Here is a 21,963-nt window from a genome sequence, read left to right on the forward strand (position 1 = left end):
CCTGCGGGGTTGGGGCTGGGGCTGGGGCTGGGGCTGGGGCTGGGGCTGGGGTTGGGGTTGGGGTTGGGGTTGGAGCCTTCCTCCCGAGTCCTGGGCCAAGGCTTTCTCCCCCTCTCCCCCTCCCCTGGAGCGGGAGTAGAGCCTGGACACCTCTCCAAAGCCACGGCTTGGCCGGTCCTCCTGTGACCAGGCTGAAACTGCCCCCTTTCCTCACCGCCTCTGGCCCAAAGCAGAAGCCATACGTTGTGGCAGTACACCACACTGAGACTGGACTCTGGTCCTGTGGCCACAGCTCAGCACTCTGACCTCCACTTCCCTCTGGGCCCACCTGCCCCCTCCCCAAAGGCCACCTCCTTGGGCCCTAGAACCTGCTGGGCTGCAGCCTCTTGCCTCTCCCACTGGGAGCGGCTTCCCTCCCTCCCCTGCATTTCCTATAGCCCTTGCCCCTCAGCAGCTGTGACCGTAGCATCTGTCTCCTGGGACCTCCTCCCAGCCCAACGGAGCAGTTGGAGCAGATAGCCATGCTGCCCAGAAGACTAGTGGGGTTCCTGCACTAAGGTGGAAACCCAGCAAAATTTGCCCTTTCAAATGCTCTGTACCTCTGTCCCACAAGGCGGCTCCCCCCATTCCCCCCTCAGATCCCAGGTTTGGCGAATCCTGCTGAGAGTGAGCAGTAGGAGGATTTTCGAAAGCTTCCAGCTTGCCACCTGGAAGACGGTCACTTTATTTTGAGCAAAGGAGATAATAGGTACCCTGCCAGTGTTCACTGAGAAGCGGGGGTGACATGGGCCACAGTTGCTCGGGGAGGGTTCTGGCACCCGGGGCTGGGTGGCTTACCCTAAGCTTGCTCTGACAAAAGAGTTTTGAGTTGGTCTTTTGGCTGGGCCTGCCAAGGAAGGCAGGCCCCTGCAGGAGTCTTGGAGGGTCGGATGCAGCGCCGGATGAGGATGAGGCGTGGCGGAAGATGCGTTTGGCTCTGCAGACACTGCATCGGGCAGCAGGGGACTCTGGGAGGCTGGTGCAGCCAGAAGGCATGGCTCTTGACAGCCTTCTAGTAGAATCTCTGGAATTGTGCATGTGAGTGGGGATGCTATTTGGGGTACCATTTCTGGAAAGCCTTCCTTGACCTCCCCAGTTGCGTGAGGTGTCCCCTCTGTGCCCACAGCCCTCTGTGCTTCCCCCTGGTAGCACTCCCCATTCTGTGATGAACTGTTGTGTTGATGTGTCTGTTCCCCACACTGGACTGTGAACTCCACAGGGACCCAGCCTGTGTCATCTATCTGATCCTCCAAACTTGCCCAGGATGTTGCCGACCCAGAGTAGAAATAACTAGGTGAATGAGAGAGAGAATTAATCAGCACAGAACCTGTGCATATTGTAACCCAGTTTTGGTACTGGTTTCCTTTGTGTCTCAGATGATAATGAGAAGTTTTTTAATTAATAAAAATGTCATTAACTATTGAACGTCAGAAGCCCTGTCTTCACAACCACTCCTACCCTGAGTTGGCACTGGTTCTGGGAGGAAACTCTCCAGGCTGGACCCCATTCCTGCTTCCATCCCTGAGGCTACTTGCCCCTCTAACCTGCTATGGCCCCCTGGCAGTGCTGTTATGTAAACCTGGGAGGGTGGGAAAAAGGCAGCCAGGCAGCTGTCATCCTCTCCTTCCCATTCAGGTCATACAGTACTTTAGGTTCTTGTCACATAGAGGTGCCAAAAGCTTGGATGATGACTTAACCATTTGTTTTACTGATACAGTTCTCCCAAGAGTTAGAAGCTTCAGTAACTCCTCTGATATCTAGGTCTATACTCCACTTATCCACTCTACTACTTGACTAGCCAGTTCATACATTGACATACTTTCTAATCTTCCCTCTCCCCTTCTATTTCTCCTCAGCATTTAGCACAAATATGATACATTAATTACTGATATGATTATTGTCTGCTTTAATGTATAAATTCTGAGAGTACAAGAAACATGTCAGTCACCATTATTCCCCTGTTGATTAATAATATTAATGAAGGGCTGGGGATTTAGCTCAGTGTTTCCGCTTCCTGCCTCGCAGGCACACAGTCCCAAGTTTGATCCCCAGTACCAAAAATATAATAATAATAATGTCAGTGAACAAACTGAAGGATGCAAATATTAATGCTGTTTTTCAGATTGAGAAACAGAAACTCATAGAAATTAAATATTTGCAAAAATGACTCACGCTATAGGTATTAGGCCAAAAAAAAGGGTCATCCTTATATATTTTGAGGAAGAGGGGAGGGTGGACAGAGTCTCACCAAATAGTTCAAGCTGTCCTTGAACTCACTATGTAGCCCAGGCTCATATTCATTCTCCTCCTTCAGCCTCCCAGGTGCTGGGACTACAGGCATGTGCCACAATGCCTGGCACTTTGGGGGAATTTTAAGAGCCACAGAGATAAAACACACTGACAGAGTATTCTGATTGTGCCCCACTTTTTTGCTCAGGTTGGGGGTGGAGTCTGGATTCAAGTAGCAGGCTTTTGTACCCTGGTGAAATGTACCTGGTGACGGGGGAAGGTTAGTCATTACTCTGCCCACAGGCATGCCTTTTGTGAGGATGTCTTACTCCTATCCGTACTCATCCCCATCTTATAGGCAGAGAGTAGGTAAGGAAAGTGAAACTCAGTGTCATATGTAGTCCAGAATCCAAAGGCAGCAAAAAAGACCGCTTCAGGCTGTATGTGATAATGCACACTTGTAAGCCCAGCCCTTCTAAAGCAAGAAGCTCTTGAGTTCAAGGGCAGCCTGGACTACATAGCAAGATCCTGTCTCCAAAAAAGAACTGCTTCCACTCCACAGACTTGTTATAAGGTCCCAATTTACATAATTTACATGTTTTATTTCTGCTTTTATCTTAATCTGAGCCTGTATTTTAAAAATCAGAAGGTTTCCCACAAATCTGGGTTTTTTGCCTCTTTAATCTAAAGATCTGGTGATACCAGGTTCACTTCTTCACAGAGTAGTAGTCGCAGGGCAGGGGATTTAGCTCAGTGGCACCGTTCCTGGCTTGCAAAAGCAAGGTCCTGAGTTCCATCCCCAGTACCAGAAAAAAAAAATCCTGATCACAGAGTAGTAGTCCTAAGTAACACCTGCCTGTTTTTTAGGTACTGTGTTCTCTTTAGGACTCTGTGGTTCTCATTAGGCTTCTTCACTTGTTTGCATAATCTGTATACATTTAAATGCAGGACCTCAAGGTGAATTGGGATCCCAAAAGTCCTTCCAGTTGCTTCAGGTCAGTAAACCACATAGATGTATTCACTAAGAACCCAAATCCTCTTTTACTTCAGGAGAAGACTAAAACAGGTACTGCCTTCTTAGCAAAGAAAAAAAAGCCACACAAACCTTAAAAGCAGTTGGAGGGAGACAATGGGGAATAGTGGAATAGTGTTTACTGCCGAATTGAACTCCCAGCTCTGCCTTGTGCTTTGTGACACTGAGCCCCTTTCTTCCCCTTTGAGCCTCATCAACAACCTCACAAGAGAATGTGAAGAAACTTGCACAGTAGCTAGTACATAGAGGCTCCCCCAAATGGCAGGAGCTGGCCAGGTAGCTAGACAAAGCCTGAGTGTCCTCGCCAGCTAACTCTACTAGCTGCCTTTGAGCTCTCTTGGACTGTTCAGTTGGTAATCCAGGTGCACATTCAGCTCCCAGGTGACTTGCTACAATGTAGTAAACCAGCAGTTAAGAGTAGGGGAGATGAGCTCATCCTACCCTTCCCTACCTCCTATTCCCCTCTACCTCTGATCTCTCTACAGTGCCCTCTGGGACTCTGCACAGTTTAGTTTAAAACAACTCTTGAGATCCAGTTCTCCCACTTGTCAGAGTAAACCTGCTCCCTTGAGGAATTGGCGCAGATGATCAGTCCATATCTTTATTAAAACCATCTCATTACCATTATGTGTAATTTACTCAGCAAGTTTCAAAATAACCTGTACTGGGGCCTTTATTTAGAGTGCGCAGAAGGATGAGATAGTTCCTATCCTCAGTGACCTCCCACTTAGAATCCCTGCCCACATCGCTTCCATAACCAGTAGGAGTAAGTGACGCTAAGAAGACAGCCTTACCACCTATAGTTCTTGTTTATAAGCCAGTAGAGACTTGCTGTATAAAAATGCCAACAGCCTTTGAAGATAAAGACTTACTCATTCAGGGTTTTAAATTTTTAATTTCCTTAAAATGTCCCAGAGCTATAAGCTTAAAGTCTGATATCAGATGAATGATTAAGATCATAACATCTTTGCTTACTACACCTAGAATTTTGAAGAGTAAGGACTGTTTAAATTCATCTTATATTGTACATGGTCTTTATGTGCCTAATACATAGCTGTTATACCGTAATTTAAAAGTCAGGTTTCAGCTGGACATAGTGGTGCACACCTGAAATCCCAGTACTCTCAGAAGGCTGAAGCAGGAGGCCCACTTGAGCTCAAAGATTTGAGGCCAGGCTGTACAATATACTGAGGCTCTGTCTCAAAAACAACAACAAAAAACCCCAGGTTTCTACCACTGTGGTTCTTACTTGCCCTACCCTCTTGCTGGGACAGGCTGGATTTGAGGCCAGGCTGTGCAATATACTGAGGCTCTGTCTCAAAAACAACAAAAAATCCCAGGTTTCTACCACTGTGGTTCTTACCTGCCCTACCCTCTTGGTGGGACAGGCTGACATCACTCTTTCATTTAAGTCAGCCATAGCACACCGCTTGGAATTCTGTAAACATGAACCAACCCTTGTTCTATGTCAGGCCCTGATCTAGCTGCAAAGGCAGAAGTGAATGTGACATGGTTCTTGCCTACAAGGAGCTCATGGTCTAGAGAATGTATATAATAATTGCAGTAATGCTAGGAGAAACTGTAGTGTTGGCTTTCTCTGAGTAAAGGTTCAAATCCTACATCCTAGTAAGTGGTCTTTGAAATGTTTCATCTTCTTGGTTTTTTGTGTGTAAAATGACAGCTCACTCAGTTAATGTTAGGGCCCAGCAAGTACTGCCTGTTAAGCACTTAGCATAAGCTATAGCTCTGATTATTATAGGTGGTTGGTGGTGAGGATGCCCAAGACATGAAGAATTAGGTCAAAGAAGGCTCATGAAACCTAGTCTTCCAGGTTAGGCAGAAGTTCTCCAAAAAGTAAGATGGAAAAAATATGTCTAAAGATAGAAAACGGTGTATAAGAAATCATAGGTAAGCACTGCCCATTTCATTTTTAGAGAGGAGAGATCAGGATGCAGAAGTTATCAGGGCTCTTGTTTCACTACACCAACTAGTTGAGGCAGTGAGGAATCAATGAAAAGTTTTTAGTAGGAAGGTGAACATGCTGTGCCTCAGTAAATCCTCTGTGACAGCATGTGAAGAAGTAACTTGCAGTAGGAGAGGCAGTTGCTATTGCTTGATTCCACTGCTCCCTTGAGCCAGCATAACTAATCCTCAGATTCCCTATGCTTTGCTGGACCCTATCCCAGACTTACAGAACCAGTCTCCAGGCCAGGAATGAAGGAATCTATTGTTGGATTGTGCCAGGTGATTCTGAGTGTGGCTGGGTCTGGGAATTGAGGAATTGAGGAAGCCTAGGGTTTTGTTCAAAGAGTGGGGGTCCCTAGGGAGGAGCTTTTCGATAAGCAGGAATAGAAACAATTTTGGTTTTTAAAAATAAACCTCCCCTCATTTCTCAGTTGTTGCCCTATTAATGATAATCAGTTGCCTGTCAGAATGCTTACCCATGCCTACTATAAGCTGTGGCCCCTGCTAAAAGATTGAAATACAGTAACTCTTGAGACACAGGCTCTGCCCTTGAAAAGTTCACAGCATTGTGAAGACAGATTTCTACTACTAGAATATATGTGATCAGCTCTATTCTAGAGAGATGTAAAAAAGCATTAGGTCATCCCAGGGAAAAGCCCAATTCATTCTGCCTGTGGACTTAGGAAGATGTAACACCCAAACTGAGCCTCACAAGAAGAGAGAGAAGAGGTAGAGGGAATAGCAGGCATGAAGGTGTGATTGCATTATGTGTTTGGGGAAAGGAATGTTTTAATAATCTTTTGTGGCAGGATGTGCAGAAGCAGAAAAGGACTGAAGAGAGTCATACTTGTGTCCTGGGAAGGGCCTGTGTCTGTGCCATTCAGTTCTGTGCCCATACTGCCACCTTTATCCTTCAAATTCTAGGTGCTTCCAGCTAAATAACTACATGCTTATTCATTCTGGAGCAGAACATGGTAGAGACCCGTAATCCATCTCCCCTTCATTCCCTACTCAAGACTCTTAACTCTGTGATTTCCTCCTTTGTTCTGAAATGAATGGACTCTCCACTTTGAAAAGTGATGTGGTAAAATTAAGGAAGAAACAAGGGGCCAGAGGGGTTGCAAACACTGAAGGTTCTTATTAGGAAATTAGAGCTATGTTATATGACATGGACTCAGGGGTTCAAAGAGGCCTTGAAGGTCACTTTTCTTGTCCTCTGTCCTGTACTTCGAGTAATAAATTTGGTTTGGGCAAGTCTCACTTAGTAAGTTTCCCTATCATTTCTTCCAGGGCAGAAGAGGAAAGAAACTAACGGGTATTGAGCACCTACTGTGTGCCAGGCCCAGGCCAGGTACTTTACATAATTTATTTCCTTCTGTCCTCAACTCTGTGAAGTATGGTGTTCTTCCCATTTCATAAATTGAGGAACCTGAGGCTCAAAGAAATTGAGTGATACTCCAAGATCATATTGAAAATGGCGGAACTGGAATTTGAACTCACAACTGTGTCTCCAAAGTTCATGCTCTTTTCCCCCATGAGAAACCTGTGCTAGGGTTAGTGTAGAGAGTGGCAGTTGGCCCAGGGATCCAGGAAAATCAGCAGCTTGGGCCTTTCTTGCACCCAGGAGGTAGGTTCAATGGATGAGTTACCTCCTTAGGGTGGGCAGTCAATAGGGTCAGACAGTTTCTAGTCAGACTGCCTAGTCCTCAACTCATTTTGTACCATCAGAGAAGATTCTCCACCAACAGGCTATTCTACCTCCTAGGAGGGACACGACCTATGTGTGGGAGGTGGGTGAAAGTTCCAGGCCACTCCTGAAGTGGGGTGGGGTCAGCTCCCTGAGAATTGACTGTCAACTTTGATTGCCAGTTTTGGAATGGTCTGAGGTTCTCAGCTCTGATTGCCCTCTCATCAGAGAATCAGCTGATGTAGCCATGCCATGCCTTCAGCATAGCATTTGGTTTGGCAGTGTTTTAAATTCTATCCTTTGTGTTGAACAGCTAATATGTGAGCCAGAAGGGCTTAAAGCATTCATTTATTCAATGAATGCCTGCTGTGTGCCAGGCCTATGTTTCTGGGCATATGTAAATAACCAAGATTTATTCCCTGGCTCCAAAGAGTTCACATTCTACCAGGGGGTTGGGACATACATAAAATACATCTATGGCACAATTGAGAGGTGCAACACTAAATGAATTAGTTCTCCTTAGCCTGGTCCAGCAAAAGTTTCATTGACCTTTGATAGGAATTTGCCACCTAACCCAGTGGTTGACATAAAATAGGAGCTCAGGGAAACATTTGTTGAATGAAGGAAAGAGTGGATGAATGGAAGAGTGAGTGACAGTAACTGGACTGATGAGTTTATCTAGGCTGGGGATTAATCATTTTTTCTGAATCTTAAAGGAAATTTTATCTGCTATTGTTGTCTCCCTGTCACTAAGGCAGGCTCTTGGAGTTTGGTGCCTTGAGAGGAGAGTGATCTCGTGGGTCATTTCAGAATAGAATTTGGAACCTGTTGCAGGGCACCAAGTTATACAGCATGTGTCTTGGGGAAATCCTGTGCAAACATACATGAGCTCTTGAGACTAAAAGGAACCCATGGGAGGAATGAAACCAGATTGAGTGCTGGAAATTTGATCCAACTTCAGAGCAGGCCTTAGTGGCTGCCTGGTGGCCATGGTTATTCCCTAACACTTCCCAAATTGTGAACAGAAAGGCTGAGGTGAACAATTGGGTCATGCCCCCAAAGAGCTATCCAGATAATGCTGCAAACTATCATTGTTGTTAATAATTGGTGTTCCCAAATACACTCACTGTGCCATGCACCCCTAAAAGCTTTACATCAGCAGCTTTCAAAGTGTTTGGTCATGAGACCCCATATACATTCCTAAAATTTATTGAGAATCCCACAGAGCTTTTGTATATAACTATTGATATTTACCAGGTATTAAAGCTGAGAAAGTTTTAAAATATTCGATCACTAAACAGAATGTCGTGACACACACCTCTAATCCCCGCCCTCTGCTGAAGCAGGAGGATTTGAAAGTTTGAACTCAGCCAGGACAACTTGGCAATTTAGTGAGTACTTGTCTCAAAATTTTAAAAAGGGCTGGGGAATGTAGCTCAGTGAGAAGGCCCTGAGTTCAATCCCCAGGTTTTTTGTTGTGTTTTGTTTTGTTTTGTTTTTAGTCACTAATTTATTGGAGATTGTCATGGAACCAGGCACTGTGGTACATGCTGGTAATCCCACCTACTCAGGAGACAAGGAGAATCACAAGTTTGAGGCCAGCCTGGGCAACTTAGTGAAACCCTGTCTCAAAATAAAAAGGAGTGAGAATGTAGTTCAGTGGTAGGGTGCTGGAGATGTAGCTTAGCAGTGGAGTGTGCCCCCAAACCACCTTAGTAGATAAAGAGATTAACGATATTTAAGCTGTTAATAAATAATAATTTATTAATAATAATATTTAAGATGTTAATAAATAATAATTTTTATTAAACAGCTATTTTCTAAAATTAGAAGAATAGCCTTGTTTTCATTTTTGCAAATTTCTTTAATACAATAAAGCTAGAATCTTATATATACTTCTGTTTTCAACTGTTGTAATATATTGTTTTGATTGAAGTATATGAAAAAAATCCTGCCTCACACATATACTGTATATGATTGTAAGAGGGCAGAATGTTTTAGTAACCCTTCCAGATGAGTGTAGATATTCTTGCCATATGGAATCTGAGACAATATTGATAAAGTTTTTATATTCATCTACATTAAAGTCCATTTGAATAATCAGCATATTGTTAAAACACTGTTCTATGATAAACCTTTTACTTTTTTTTTTTTTTTTGGTACTGGGGATCGAACTTGGGTCTTTGCACTTGCGCAGCAGGTGGCGAAACCACTGAGCTAAATCCCCGGCCAATCTTTTACTTTTTAAATGACAAAAATAAATAAAATCCATTGTCCCTCTGGCACTTTGACTAGATCTTTTAACATCTTGCTTTGGTCATTTGGAATATAGAGTCATTGAGTTTTGCAGATATTCCAAATGTTTTCCAGTTTCATATTCCAAATGTTTTCCAGTTTCATTTGATAATACCAAAAGATAACACTTATTGGGCCGGGGATTTAGCTCAGTGGTTTCGCCGCCTGCTGTGCAAGCACAAGGACCCGAGTTCGATCCCCGGCACCAAAAAAAACCAAAACAAAAATAACACTTATTAATGTCATCATGGCCTCAGAAAAGTCTTAGGAAGCTTTCAAACTTGTGCTGATGGATGCATATTTTCCCAAACTTCTAATTTTTGGTTGAAAGCTTTTATTTTATCATTGCCCTACAAATACTGAGAGTTGTTTTCCTTGAAGTGGTGGGTTCATTTTGTTCTTTTATTCGCTTTTTGAGAAACTGTCTGCCAAGACTGTTAGTCATTTTGTAAAGTAAAAATGGTTTCATGAAAAAAAAAATCTTTCCCTTTGATTTTGTCTGTTTATTGAAAAACTAGATTACACTAATTTAGTGCTTCACAGTCCAAGGCAGAAAAATATTAGACCTGGTCAAGTAAGGTAGCAGAAATACTGGTTTTAATGGCACAGATGCCAGCCCCCTGGACTCTGGAATGGCCTTGGTCTAGAGTTCAGTTGGCTTCTTCACTGCTCTGGGGACATGCATGCTGCAACATGGATCCCCCGTGAATAATCTCAAACTCTCCAGAGATTCTGGTTTCACTCAGTGAAGCCAAATTTTCTTGGAGTCTTTTTGAGCAGTTCTAACAGTAGAACTGCTAAAACTTTTTACCCCTTTCATCATCTTTTGCTTAAGGCTAGGTCTATACCCCCATAGACTCTAATAATCCAAGATGATCAAGAACAATTAGTTATTGCCCAGGCCTGCTAGGATTTCAGAATCAGTATCAGCCTTTGTGATGAAAAATGGTTGGATGGTTCATTCAGTGAATACTACTTACCATGTTCTTTGTGTAGGAATACACAAAGATGATAACAGGTGATAAAAGTACAACTTGAGAAAGCAAGTTGAAAGCCTAGGTGGCCTGACTGTTCCAGCATAAGAAGTCAGGTCAGGATTGCCAGAATTTAGAAAATGGCAGGAGATTGCAAACGGATCCTGAGCCAAGAGCTTTTCTCTGCCAAAGCAACAATTTGAAGGAACAGTGGTTTTACTGACCGAATATAACATTTCCAGGGCTTAGGAATCCCACCACCCTCTGGCAGTTAAAGCAAAGATGAAAATGTCTGAAAGAAAAGTTCCTGGCTTCACAGTGCATTGTTCTCAGAGGCAGGCACCAGCACCTAAAATCAAGACATCAGCTTTGAGGGTGGTCCCTCAGAACTGTCTACACCTGGAAGCAGAACTTTACTGAACTTAGGACAATGGGTAAAATGTAGACTTATTAAGAATAAAATGGCTGGGGATAAACCTCAGTGGTGCAGTGCTTGCCTGGCAAGTGTGAGACCCTAAGTTTGATTCCCGGTACAATCAATCAATAAATCAGCCATGGGGCCTAGATAGTGTAGTCATCACCTACTGCCTGGATCCCTTGAGCTAAGTACTTTGTATCTCTTAAGTCGCTTAATCCTGGGGAACTTTATGCAAATCAGGTGATATCTTTGCTTCAGTTAAGAGTTTAATTAGCTTTCCGGGCCCTGTATTTCTTCCTTTACCTGGGAAGATAGCCTATAAAGTGGTTTCCATTGATGGCTAATTCATTTATTTTGTGTATCATTTTGGCTCTAAGGTCACATTTCCATTAGCTGGGGTCATCTCATGACCCCTGAAGAATGCAGTATTTCACTTTTCCACACTTAAAATGGGAACCATTTGGGTGGAAGCCTATGGGCCTTTCTCTATAGGAAGTACAGTAGTAATTCCAAACACTGTCTCACCAAACTCTCCCAGCTATATTGCCATGAGGACACCTCACAGTCCTGATTGAACTAGTACTTGCCCAGTTGAGTCTGTACTCTGAACCAGGCCTTGTGCTGCACTAAGGATCTAGACAGGAATCACACCTAGTGCCTACATCTGGTAGAAAGGAATAAGGGTTCAGGTAAATAAATAGAAGCCACAAGTACTGTTAACCAGGGTTCAATGTTCTAGGGGACTGTGAGGAAAGAAAGGTGAATTGCAAGTGGGGCTCTCTAGAAAGCAAATAATCCCTAGAAAAGGTTGGATTTAAGCTGGGCCTTTAAGCCCTGCCCAGCTGCTTATTAGGAAACACGGGAAGGCATGGGGTTTTGTTGTTTTTTGTTGTTGTTGTTGTTTTTTGGTACTAGGGATTGAACTCGGGTCTTTGCGCTTGCACAGCAGGTGGGGAAACCACTGAACTACCCGGCCCCAAGGAGTTTTAAGCAGAAGATCCCCTTTAGCAAAGGCATGAAGTAGGAAAGTGCAGAGTTTTGCAAATTTAAGGATTGACTTCATGAGTTTGAGAACAGCGATTAAGATGTCTAACAAGTTATTTTATATACAGTGACCATTTTATATATATATATGTATATATATACATATATATACATACATATATATACAGTGCTCATTGTTCCCATTACTTCTGTCATGTTAACAATTATTACCATATGTTGAGCAAAGTATTGTGTGCCTGGCACTGGACTAGGTACTTTATTACATTTAATTCTCACAGCTGACCATATAAATTGGGACTTAATCCCATTTTATAGATGAACAAATAGAGGGTAAGTAGAATTTGTTCAGCATCATACAGCTGGTGATAGTGACCCAGGATTAACGTCAGAACCACTGTTGTTTTCACTGCACCCCAGAACCCTCCACAAATACTTTGGCACTAAGTACAGTTACATTGGTTGCACACTTAAAATAATTATATGTTCGGTGGAGAGTGGTAACACACACCTGTAATCCCAGAGAGGGATCACAAGTCTGAGCCTAGCCTGGGCAACTTAGGGACTCTGCAAGAATCAGTCTCAAAATTAAAAATAAAAAAGGACTGGAGAATGTAGCTCAGTGAGAAGGCCCTGGATTCAATCCCCAGTACAGAAGAAAAAATATAAAAAAGATAGCTTTGGTTTTAAGAGAAAATACTTTTTGTACATTGCCTTATACATTTGAAATTTTAGCCATATCTACAAAATCATGTAGCGTATATTGCACCTGTTTAGGCCATATAAGGAATTTCAAATATGTAAGGCCTTAGGTTCAATCCCCAGAACCACTGGGGAAAAAAAAAGAATTTCAAAAATAATTTTACTCATACATGATTTTCATCTTATGTAATGACTTTGACTTTAAAACCTAATACCCAGGTGAAATGAAACTATTTAAAATTCCTGAGAAATTCCTGTCCCAGCTGGGCACGGTGGCATAAGCCTATAATCCCAGGACTCAGGAGGCAGAAGCGGGAGAATCACTGTGAGTTCAAGGCCAGCCTGGCCTACGTAGTGAGCTCAAAGCCAACTTGTAGTACATAGCGAGCCCCTGACTCAACAAACAAAAAAAAAGTGCTGTCCTGGTTTTTGCCTTGATGTAGTCTCTATCATACAGGGAAAGAGACTAGTACTTTGGCCTTCATTTACCTAGAGTTACTACAGCACCCTGCAACTGTAGAAAGTTAGTACATTTCTCAGAAAGACCTTGTTTGCCTTAGTTTCTCTGAATACCATCCTTCTCTATTTCCCTTCCACTCTTTCATGAGATACCATCAATGGATTCCTTTTGCAGTTAGCATTAAATACCTGCCTTGCTCACTAAGAAAGTCCCTTGGCAGAGTCTGTTTAGACAGTATCTTTTATGAATTCCACCTGTAAATTTTCTATTTAGTAATTGCTTCCAAATTTCCTGGGGGTTTTTTTTGTTGTTGTTTTGTGTGGTACTGGGGATTGAACTTGGGTCCTTGTGCTTGCAAGGCAGGTGGCAGAACCACTGAGCTAAATCCCCAGCCCTTTCCTGTACTTTCTTAAATGTTTCATTGTGCTCCTGGTACTACTATTTGGTTCCTTTCTTTTTCAAGAAACCAGGGCCCCAAATCAGTGTGATTCTAATGCAGATTTAAGCATACCCTGATGCCAAGGCCTTGTAAGAAAGCAATTTCACATGAGAAAGATGGCAGTATCTGTTTCATTGGTAGGATGAAGGTGATACCCTCTGAAAACATGTTACCCAGTGGAGGGTAAGTTTGGAGGTGTATCAGTTACAAACTGTTGCCAAACAAACCAGCTCAAGGGCTGGGGATTTAGCTCAGTGGTTTCCTCGCCTGCTGCACAAGTGCAAGGACCTGAGTTCAATCCCCGGTACCAAAAAAAACAAAAAAAACAAACCAGCTCAGGATCTAGTGACTTAAAACATTGTTTAATATTTCCCCTGAGACGTTTCCTGAGTAAATGTTTCTGCTGATCTGGGTTGATCTCAGTTGGGCTTGATCACATATTTCTGATCAGTTAGCATATTAGCTAAGAAGACTCCGTTTTCTTCACACATCTCACATCTTTGGCAGCCACTTTCACATTTCCAGCAGCTAGCCTGATCACACCTTCAAGGGATGGCAGAGGCACCAGAGTTAGCAAGCCCAGCCATGCAAAGAAACAGGGAGAAATGCATATACACTGTTCAAGCTTAAGCTGGTAGCATGTCTGCTAACATCCTATTGGCCAGAGAAAGTGACAGGGCCACACTCAGTGTCAGGGTGGAAGGGGACTACAGAGTTGCAGCATATAAGAAAGCTGTTAAATGTGGCAATTAAATGCAATTAGTCTTCTAGTCAGGACCCTTCAGTGTGCAAGAAAATCTTCAGACTTATATTACTAGATCAAGTTTGTCCTTTTAGAAGAGAAAAAAAAAGACCAAGTGATGACTGTGTATTAGGCCTATGCTGCTGGCATGCACAGGGCTTGGCACTTTACCTGCTTTTACAGTGATCCTCACAACTCTGCAAGGTAGGTAGAAATCAGAGCTCAGAGAAGTTAAATAACTTGCTCAAGGTCATTCCACTGATATGTAGTCAGGCAGGGATTAGAATGTCCATCTGACCCCCAAAGTCCAGGTTCTTTTCATCATCCTTTACCTCTAAAGAGCACTATGGTATGCCTTACCTTCCTACCAACAGAATTTTCAATTGAGTTGATACTTTCTGACTAGTTCAATAAACCCCTTCTCTAAAACATTGCTGAAATCATAATGGAATTATGCAGCTCTCCAGAAAACCCACATGTCCTCCCAAACTCTCCATGGACTGAAAGCATGCTTTCCTTCCACATGGGAATTGATCTGTAGGCTGCACAGGCAGCCCAAGAATTGTGGCCCCTCCTAGATATGTGGGGTGGGGGGCATCCTCTAACCTATAAAATTCAGGGGCATCAGGGCATTAGAACATCTGAGCATGAGCTTTGGAGTCACATTTGCTGTGGTTCAACCACTCACTAGCTCTGTAACCTTGGGCAACTCATTTAACTTCCTGAAATCTATTTCTTCATCTAAAAGAAAAAAATGGGAATGATAACACCTCATTTGCAGAGCTGTTACAAGGACTAAAACTAAATTATGTTTATAAAGTGCCTAACCCAGTGCCTGGCACGTAATAAGTGGCATTACTAATACTGTTAGCATCATTTCTAAGGAGAGCCCTTCCCCTCCTGGGAAACCCTGTGTCTGTCTGTTGGACAGGTTCCCCTCACCTCCAGCCAGTCTGTACAGACTTGCTGCCTGCTATGTCACCGGGAACGCAAAGGCTGGGAAGAAGGCCCTTCACAAAACGGACTGGTGTTGCAGGGTGAAAAGCTACCCCCTGACTTCATGCCAAAGCTCGTCAAGAATCTCCTAGGCGAGATGCCTCTATGGGTCTGCCAGAGTTGCCGAAAGAGCATGGAGGAAGATGAAAGGCAGACAGGTCAAGAACATGCAGTGGCGGTACGTAACCACTGACAAGGGGGTCCCTGAATTCAGGGTGGCCACATCCCCAGGAAAGGTAGGCTGTTCCTTCCCTGTCTTTTCAGGGGCTTTCCTTGTGACCCTCCCATGTTCAGGTGCTGAGAGAATTCTGGGCTACATTGACAGCCTTGAGGACTTGGGTTAAGATTTCGGGGAAAGAAAAACAGTCTTCAGGCAGCCCTCTGGCCCCTTAGCATAGTCCATGCAGAAGATGAAGGCCTACTCATAGGTTATGGTAGATCATGATCCTGTTTGCTCATGTGACCCTGATACCTTCAGCTCCTTGACACTTTGAAAGGTAAACTTTTTGGCACAGAAGGCACAGGTCAGTTTGAGAGTCTGAAGTGTGCTTCTGTCAGGAGGCCTCCAAGATAGGTGGGAGCCGTGGAAGTCTGCCATTCCATGAGTCACAGTGGCCAGACTTTCCTCATTTCTCCATCTTCTCCAGACCCTCTTTTACCCAGAATCAATTCAGCTTCAGGACTCCCAGCTTAAAGACTTTTCCTCTTGTTGGCTTTTCAGCCAGTGCCCACCTTTACAGGCAGTCTCTGCCCTTTGCAGAGGCTCTCTCAGTATCCACACACTCCATGTGACTGGGAGCATCACAGCTCCCTTTCAGCAAAGACCCTTGCTTCTTGCAGCTGGAGTTGTACTGGTTGTGCTTTGGCCATGGCACAGGGGCCCTCGGGAGAGGGGATGCCTTTGGGGTATGCTGAGGCAGCAGAGGGTCAGCTCTGCTGTTTGACCATGAGCGTTTTTCTTCTCCTTTTCCAGATCTCCTTGTCACACACATCCTGTAAATCACAGTCTTGTGGGGGTGACTCTCATTCCTCTTCGTCTTCCTCTTCATCATCCTCATCATCCTCCTCCTCCTCCTGCCATGGGAACTCAGGGGACTGGGATCCCAGCTCATTCCTGTCGGCACATAAGCTCTCAGGCCTCTGGAACTCCCCACACTCCAGTGGGGCCTTGCCCGGCAGCTCGATTGGGAGCCCTCCTGCCATCCCCGGTGAGTCTGTGACTTTGGGAAGGGAGTTAGAACCCTCGGTATAGACAGCTATGTTTTCCTCTCCACTTTGTTCCAGTGAATCAGAAGATTGGTTATTAAAATATGTAAAAATAGGCCCAGGGATTTAGCTCAGTGTTTCCGCCGCCTACCCCGCAAGCGCAAGGACCCGAGTTCAATCCCCGATACTGAAAAAAAAAAAAAAAAAATGTAAAAATGGAGCTGTACCGGTGGCAGTAGGGCAATCTAGACCTTAACTATCTCTGTGAAATGCCTTCCCCAGGACTCTGAAATTGCACAACTACTGATAAAGTTTTCCCTGAAAGATGTCATTAGCTCCCATAGCTATTCACATTCACAGTGAGCACTGTCTGAGGATCAAGTGGAGTGAGAGGGCCCTTAGGGAAACAGGACATAAGTCACTTAACACCTGCCCTATAGCACCGTGGACAACCGGGCCACTTCAGCTTCTTCAGCCTTCTCGACATCATTTTTTTCACCTGAGAGGTGGTGTAAAAGCACTCCACTTATATCCACAAGAGAGTGGCAGTGTGAAGTGCTATGTTTTTTAGCCAGTTAGCAGCTGTACAAGCCTTCTTTAGACTCAGATAATGTGCAAAGACCCAGAGGAAACCTTTGGGTTGTTGGTTTATTATGTAAATATGATTTACAGGCATAAGTGGAAGAACAGACTTCTTCAAAATGATGCCTTCTCCAGAATTGTGTGATTTAAACAGCAAACAATTCAGTTATCTTGGTCCATGAGTCAAAGGAAGTCATCAAAGTCTTTTCCCACTTTCTGAAATGTGAGGTCTCTCAGGAGCAAGGCAACCCTGGATCCTTGGGTCCACGTGACCAAGAGGCAGAACCTTTCTAGCTGCAGGTCCCTTTCCAGGCCCAAGGAACACCTGTGAATGCTGATCCTGGAGAGACCCAGGGAGGCAGAACACACATCCCTTGCTCATGCCACAGCCAGCATTCTTAGTGCCTTCTCCCTTGGGCCTGAGCTCCTCAAGCTTATCCAGCCAAGCTGCTGCCCACAGATTCCTCTTCAACTCTAAGGTCTCCTGTACTGAGAGGCTGTGCCCTCTGGTCACAGTAACCAGGACCCTAGCAGTGAGTCTCTGGGCTTTCCTTCCCAGATCTGACCCCTTTCTCCCCCCTCTACCCACAGGTGAGGCTTTCCCCATCTCGGAGCACCACCAGCACTCAGACCTCACTGCTCCCCCTAACAGCCCCACTGGCCACCACCCCCAGCCAGCATCTCTGATCCCTTCTCACCCTGGCTCCTTCAGCTCACCACCCCACCCACACCTGATGCCTACCACCCCAGCAGCACCTTTCCCTACCCAGGCTTCAGAATGCCCTGTGGGTGCTGCTGCCACTGCTCCTCACCCCCCAGGGACATGTCAGAGCCCCCGCCTGCCCTCCACCAGCATGCCGCTCCTGAAGATGCCTCCACCATTCTCAGGATGCAGCCACCCCTGCAGCGGGCACTGCAGTGGGCACTGCAGCGGGCCTCTCCTCCCGCCACCGAGCTCTCAGCCACTCCCTAGCACTCACAGGTAAGTAAGCCATGTGAAGAGCACACTCCTTACTCATTGGAACTTAAAGAGTTTTGGAAAACATTGCCAACAGTACTTTGGTAGAAATTAAAGGATAGATTGGGCTGAGATTATGGCTCAGTGGTAGAACTTGTGTTTAGCATGTACAAGGCTCAGGGCTCAATCACTAGCACCAAAAATCAATTAATAAAAGGATAAATTACTGTTTTCATAATTTTTTCTTTTTAAGAGTGCTTGGCTACCATTCTCAAAGCCCTGGGTTCAATCCCCAGTAATCCAAAAAAAGTACCTGTTAACCTTCTTTGACTAACATTCTTTGACTATAATTATGATTATAGTCAAAAAGTTCTTAATAGAAATTTAGCAAACCAAATCTAGCAAATTGTCAGAATGGTAATATAACAAAATGGGGTTCATCTCAAGAATACAGGGTTGGTTTAACATCTGAAAATCAAGGTAATTTACCATATTAAGAGTCTAAAAAGAGCCAAGTGTGTGGTGGCACACACCTGTAATTCTAGCAGGGAGACTGAGGCAGGACCCTGTCTCAAAACTTAAAAATAAAAAAAGGGCTGGGCCAGGGATTTAGCTCAGTGGTGCTGTGGCCTGCCTTGAAAGTGCAAGGTCCTGAGTTTGATCCCCAGTACCAAAAAAATATTTTTTTTTAAAGGGCTGAGGATGTAGGTACAGGAAAGCGTTCAACAGAGTTCAACAAAATTCTTAGCAAACTAGAAATACAAGGAATTTCCTCAACTTGATACAAGTTATCTATGAATAAGCTACAACTAATATAATATTTAATAGTGAAATACTGAATCCTTTAAAAAAATTTATTTTAGGGGCTGGGGATTTAGCTCAGTAGTTCCACCGCCTGCCTCGCAAGTGCAAGGTCCTGAGTTCGATCCCTGGTACCAAAAAAAAAAAAATTATTTTAACTTAGAACAATCCAGGAGTATATAAAGAAGAAAAACTAGCTGAGTGTAGTAACACATGCCTATAATCCTCACTACTTAGGAGTCTGAAGCAGGAGGGTTCCATGTTCATGGCCAGCCTGTGCAACTCAGCAAGACACAAAAATGTGTGTGTGTGTGTGTGTGTGTGTGTGTGTATTTGTGTAGTTCTTTTTAAACATCCTATCATATTGTTTCTCCAGTTAAAATTCCTTTAAAAACTTTTCAGGGGCTACATTTTATGCATAATATATCATCTCCTGTTCCTGGACTGGTAAACATTTGCAGTTTTTTAACCAAGAGAAGTAAGGCTATAATTAATATCCTGTAATGGTGTTGGAATGAGGAACTGTGTCCTTCAGGCAATTCCTAGAAGTAAAACTATGTACCAGGAAAATTTATATTAGTAAATATTTGGAAATTGAATTCTTTGAAGTAGGTAGATGTATATTTTTATATGTCAGATCTGCATTTATTATGCATCTATATTTTCCCACTCAAATCCCACCACTCTTGGCAGTTTTTTTTTTCCCTCGTGCACCTTTCACATGGTGTTGATGATGTCTGTACTGGTTTGCATCTTCGAGTTTTTAGCATTACTTCATCTGTATGTTTGTGTTCCCTTGTGGTCATAGTCCTCAGCATTCAAGACTGGAGAATATTAATTGTGGTTCACTTCATTGTTCTCCACTGGCTGAACATTTAGGTCATTCCACCACTTTAACATTATAATGTCTCTAAAGGTGTCTGAAGCCTAAAGTATTTTCCCTCTTTTGGATTTTTCTCCTTGGAATAGAATCCTCAGAATGAAAAAGTTCTCATTTAAAGGGTGTTTGGGTTTTTCATTATTGTTGTGTTCAGGGAGGTTCTTAACATATGTTGAAGAGCTGCTTTCGGGAGGGCACCCCAAATACAGTAGATATAACCACCAATAATTAGAGAGCTGGTGTCTCTGTATTCTCAGGAGCATTGGGTATTTTAGTTTTTCTAACACTCAATTTTGCTAATGTAATAAATGAAGAATGGGGGCCGGGGATTTACCTCAGCGGGACTGTGCCTGCCTCAAAAGCACAAGGTCCTGAGTTCGATCCCTGGTACCCAAAAAAAAGAATGACAAATGGTTGATTTAGAATAAATTTCTGTAAACACTAATAAGTCCTGCTGCTGTCCTTTTCTAATCCTGCCACATGCTAACTCCCTCCCAGCAGCAGGGAGCCCACTGTTGGGCTGCCATGGAGCTGAACCCAGCATGGGGACCAGCTTCTGCAATAGTTCAGCTGATGAAGGCCCAGCCTAGGGCTCAGGCTCTTCCCAGTTCCTATTCTAGGACCTTTTAGCCTAAGTCTTTCTTACCCTGGGAAAATGTTCTATGCTAAATGCCCCCAGTGTTTCTCAAAATCCAAAGCAACACAGGCTTGTGTCCCGATCACCTGGTGGACAGAGCAGTCAGGCACTCTGAGCTTTGATCTCTCTACCATTGCAAAATGGGGAGAATAGAACTTGTAGGACTTTGGGGTTGGTTAGCAATAACATGCTGAGTACAATATTAGGCACAGGTAATAGTTCTTACAGTCTGTGGCCCAGGAGACTCATTTGCTTTTCCTCAGCTCAGTGCTCTGTGGTTAAGGTAGCTCCAGCCATTAGTGCTGGGACCAAACTCAAGTAGTGAGGACCTTAGAAAAAGAAAAGAAAGGCTGGGGATTTATTAGCTCAGTGGTTCTGGCACCTGCCTCACAAGCATAAGGTCCCAAGTTCCATTCCTGGTACCAAAAAAAAAAAAAGGAAACACTGACCTCTTTCTTTTATTTATTTATTTATTTATTTGGTACCGGGGATGGAACTCGGGTCCTTTCACTTTCGCAGTGAAACCACTGAGCTAAATCCCCGGCCCTCTGACCTCTTTCTTGATGGAGAGCCCATCAGCCTGCTAATCAGTTCAGGTGCCTACTTACCAAACACCTGCTGTGTGCAAGGTTGTTATGCTGCATGCTGGGACCCAAAAATAGATGTAGCATAGCCCTTTGCCCTTGAGGAGTGCACAGTCTGATTTAAGTGAAAAGGAGGCAAACAGGCGGAGCATGGTGGCACACACCTGGAATCAATCCCAGTACTCTGGGAGGCTAAGGCAGGAGGATTGAAAGTTTAAGCCCAGCCTAGGCAACTCAGCAAGACCCCATGTCAAAAAAAGGGCTGGGAATAAGAGTCAATTCAAAGGGCCTAGGTTCAATCTCCAATGCTTCAGGGGTTGTGGGGGGAAGCAAACAGTCCACTACAGGAACACATGATAAACAAGCACATAGAGATACATGTCCACTCTGCCCTGAGAAGGCTGTACAAGGCACAAGAAGCAGAGGTGCTGGGAAACCTTTCCAGGGGAGCAGCCTTTGTGATGGCCCATAGGACAATGAGGGTATTGTAAGAAGCAATAATGTGGCAGGTGAAGGGTAGTTAGGCTTCCCTGGGCTCCTACCATGTGTTCCTACTTGCTCCTGCACTGCCCTTCCTCACCTCTGGGTCTCTCTCCCCTGCCCCAGGGACCCCGGGTGCAAGGGGCACAAGTTTGCACACAGTGGCCTGGCCTGCCAGCTGCCCCAGCCCTGCGAGGCAGATGAGGGGCTGGGCGAGGAAGAGGATAGCAGCTCTGAGCGAAGCTCCTGCACCTCATCCTCCACCCACCAGAGAGACGGAAAGTTCTGTGACTGCTGCTACTGTGAGTTCTTCGGCCACAATGCGGTGAGTGAGCCCGCCCAGGCCAGAGAGGGCTGGGGGCCAACCAAGGTGAGCAAAGGAGCACCCTGCTCCCCTGAGACCCCTTGCTCACAGGAGTAATCACTACACTGGGACCCTCTGAGTCCTCACACCTGCATCCACTCACTTGAGCCTCAGCAGATTTATGAGGTTGTGGGTTTTTTGTTTTTTGTTTTTTAACATTTTGCTGCCTTTATTCTTCTCGTGGTTTCTCTTAAGATTGACTTTTTTTCTTCAGGCAAAAGGAAAGGAAGTGGCAGAGAGAAAGCTATGATTCTGATGAGTATGTATACGTGTGTAATCCCAGAGAAGTGAACGCTTGTGCGTGTTGAAGGCAGAGTGGAAGCAGAAAGGCTCTCAGTTCCCCAGGTGTGACAGCCAGCCGAGGGACAGGCCGTGTGCACAGATGGCGCCAGGAAGGAGGCTCAGATCAGAGTACATGCTGTCTCTGCACAGGGGAGAAAGCAGTTCAGAAGTCTCATAAGGTGAAGAAGGGCTGCTGGTTAGGGCACAG

General features: G+C 44.5%; 1 protein-coding gene across 17 annotated transcripts in view; it reads left to right on the forward strand.

Annotated features, from left to right (window-relative positions):
• Fam193b (family with sequence similarity 193 member B) overlaps positions 1-21,963 on the forward strand; it is a 33,327-nt gene that overhangs the window by 394 nt on the left and 10,970 nt on the right. For 3 of the 17 annotated variants that reach the window (XR_002387110.2, XM_013078052.3, XM_004836231.3), the window contains exons 2-5: positions 14,917-15,159; positions 15,955-16,189; positions 17,361-17,751; positions 21,236-21,434. Coding sequence is in view for 16 of the 17 variants with exons in the window: in XM_013078052.3 (XP_012933506.1) it covers positions 14,917-15,159; positions 15,955-16,189; positions 17,361-17,751; positions 21,236-21,434 (1,068 nt within the window). In the remaining variant the exon portion in view is untranslated. Of the gene's footprint in view, positions 1-46; positions 15,160-15,954; positions 16,190-17,360; positions 17,752-21,235; positions 21,435-21,963 lie in introns of those variants that run through there. The other 14 variants (XM_021238763.2, XM_087194748.1, XM_087194751.1 and 11 more) reach the window with 14 other exon arrangements.

The sequence above is a fragment of the Heterocephalus glaber genome, unplaced genomic scaffold, assembly GCF_053883595.1.
Source record: "Heterocephalus glaber isolate CG9 unplaced genomic scaffold, H.glaber_assembly_v1.0 deba00001606, whole genome shotgun sequence".
Taxonomy (NCBI): Eukaryota; Metazoa; Chordata; class Mammalia; order Rodentia; family Bathyergidae; genus Heterocephalus; species Heterocephalus glaber.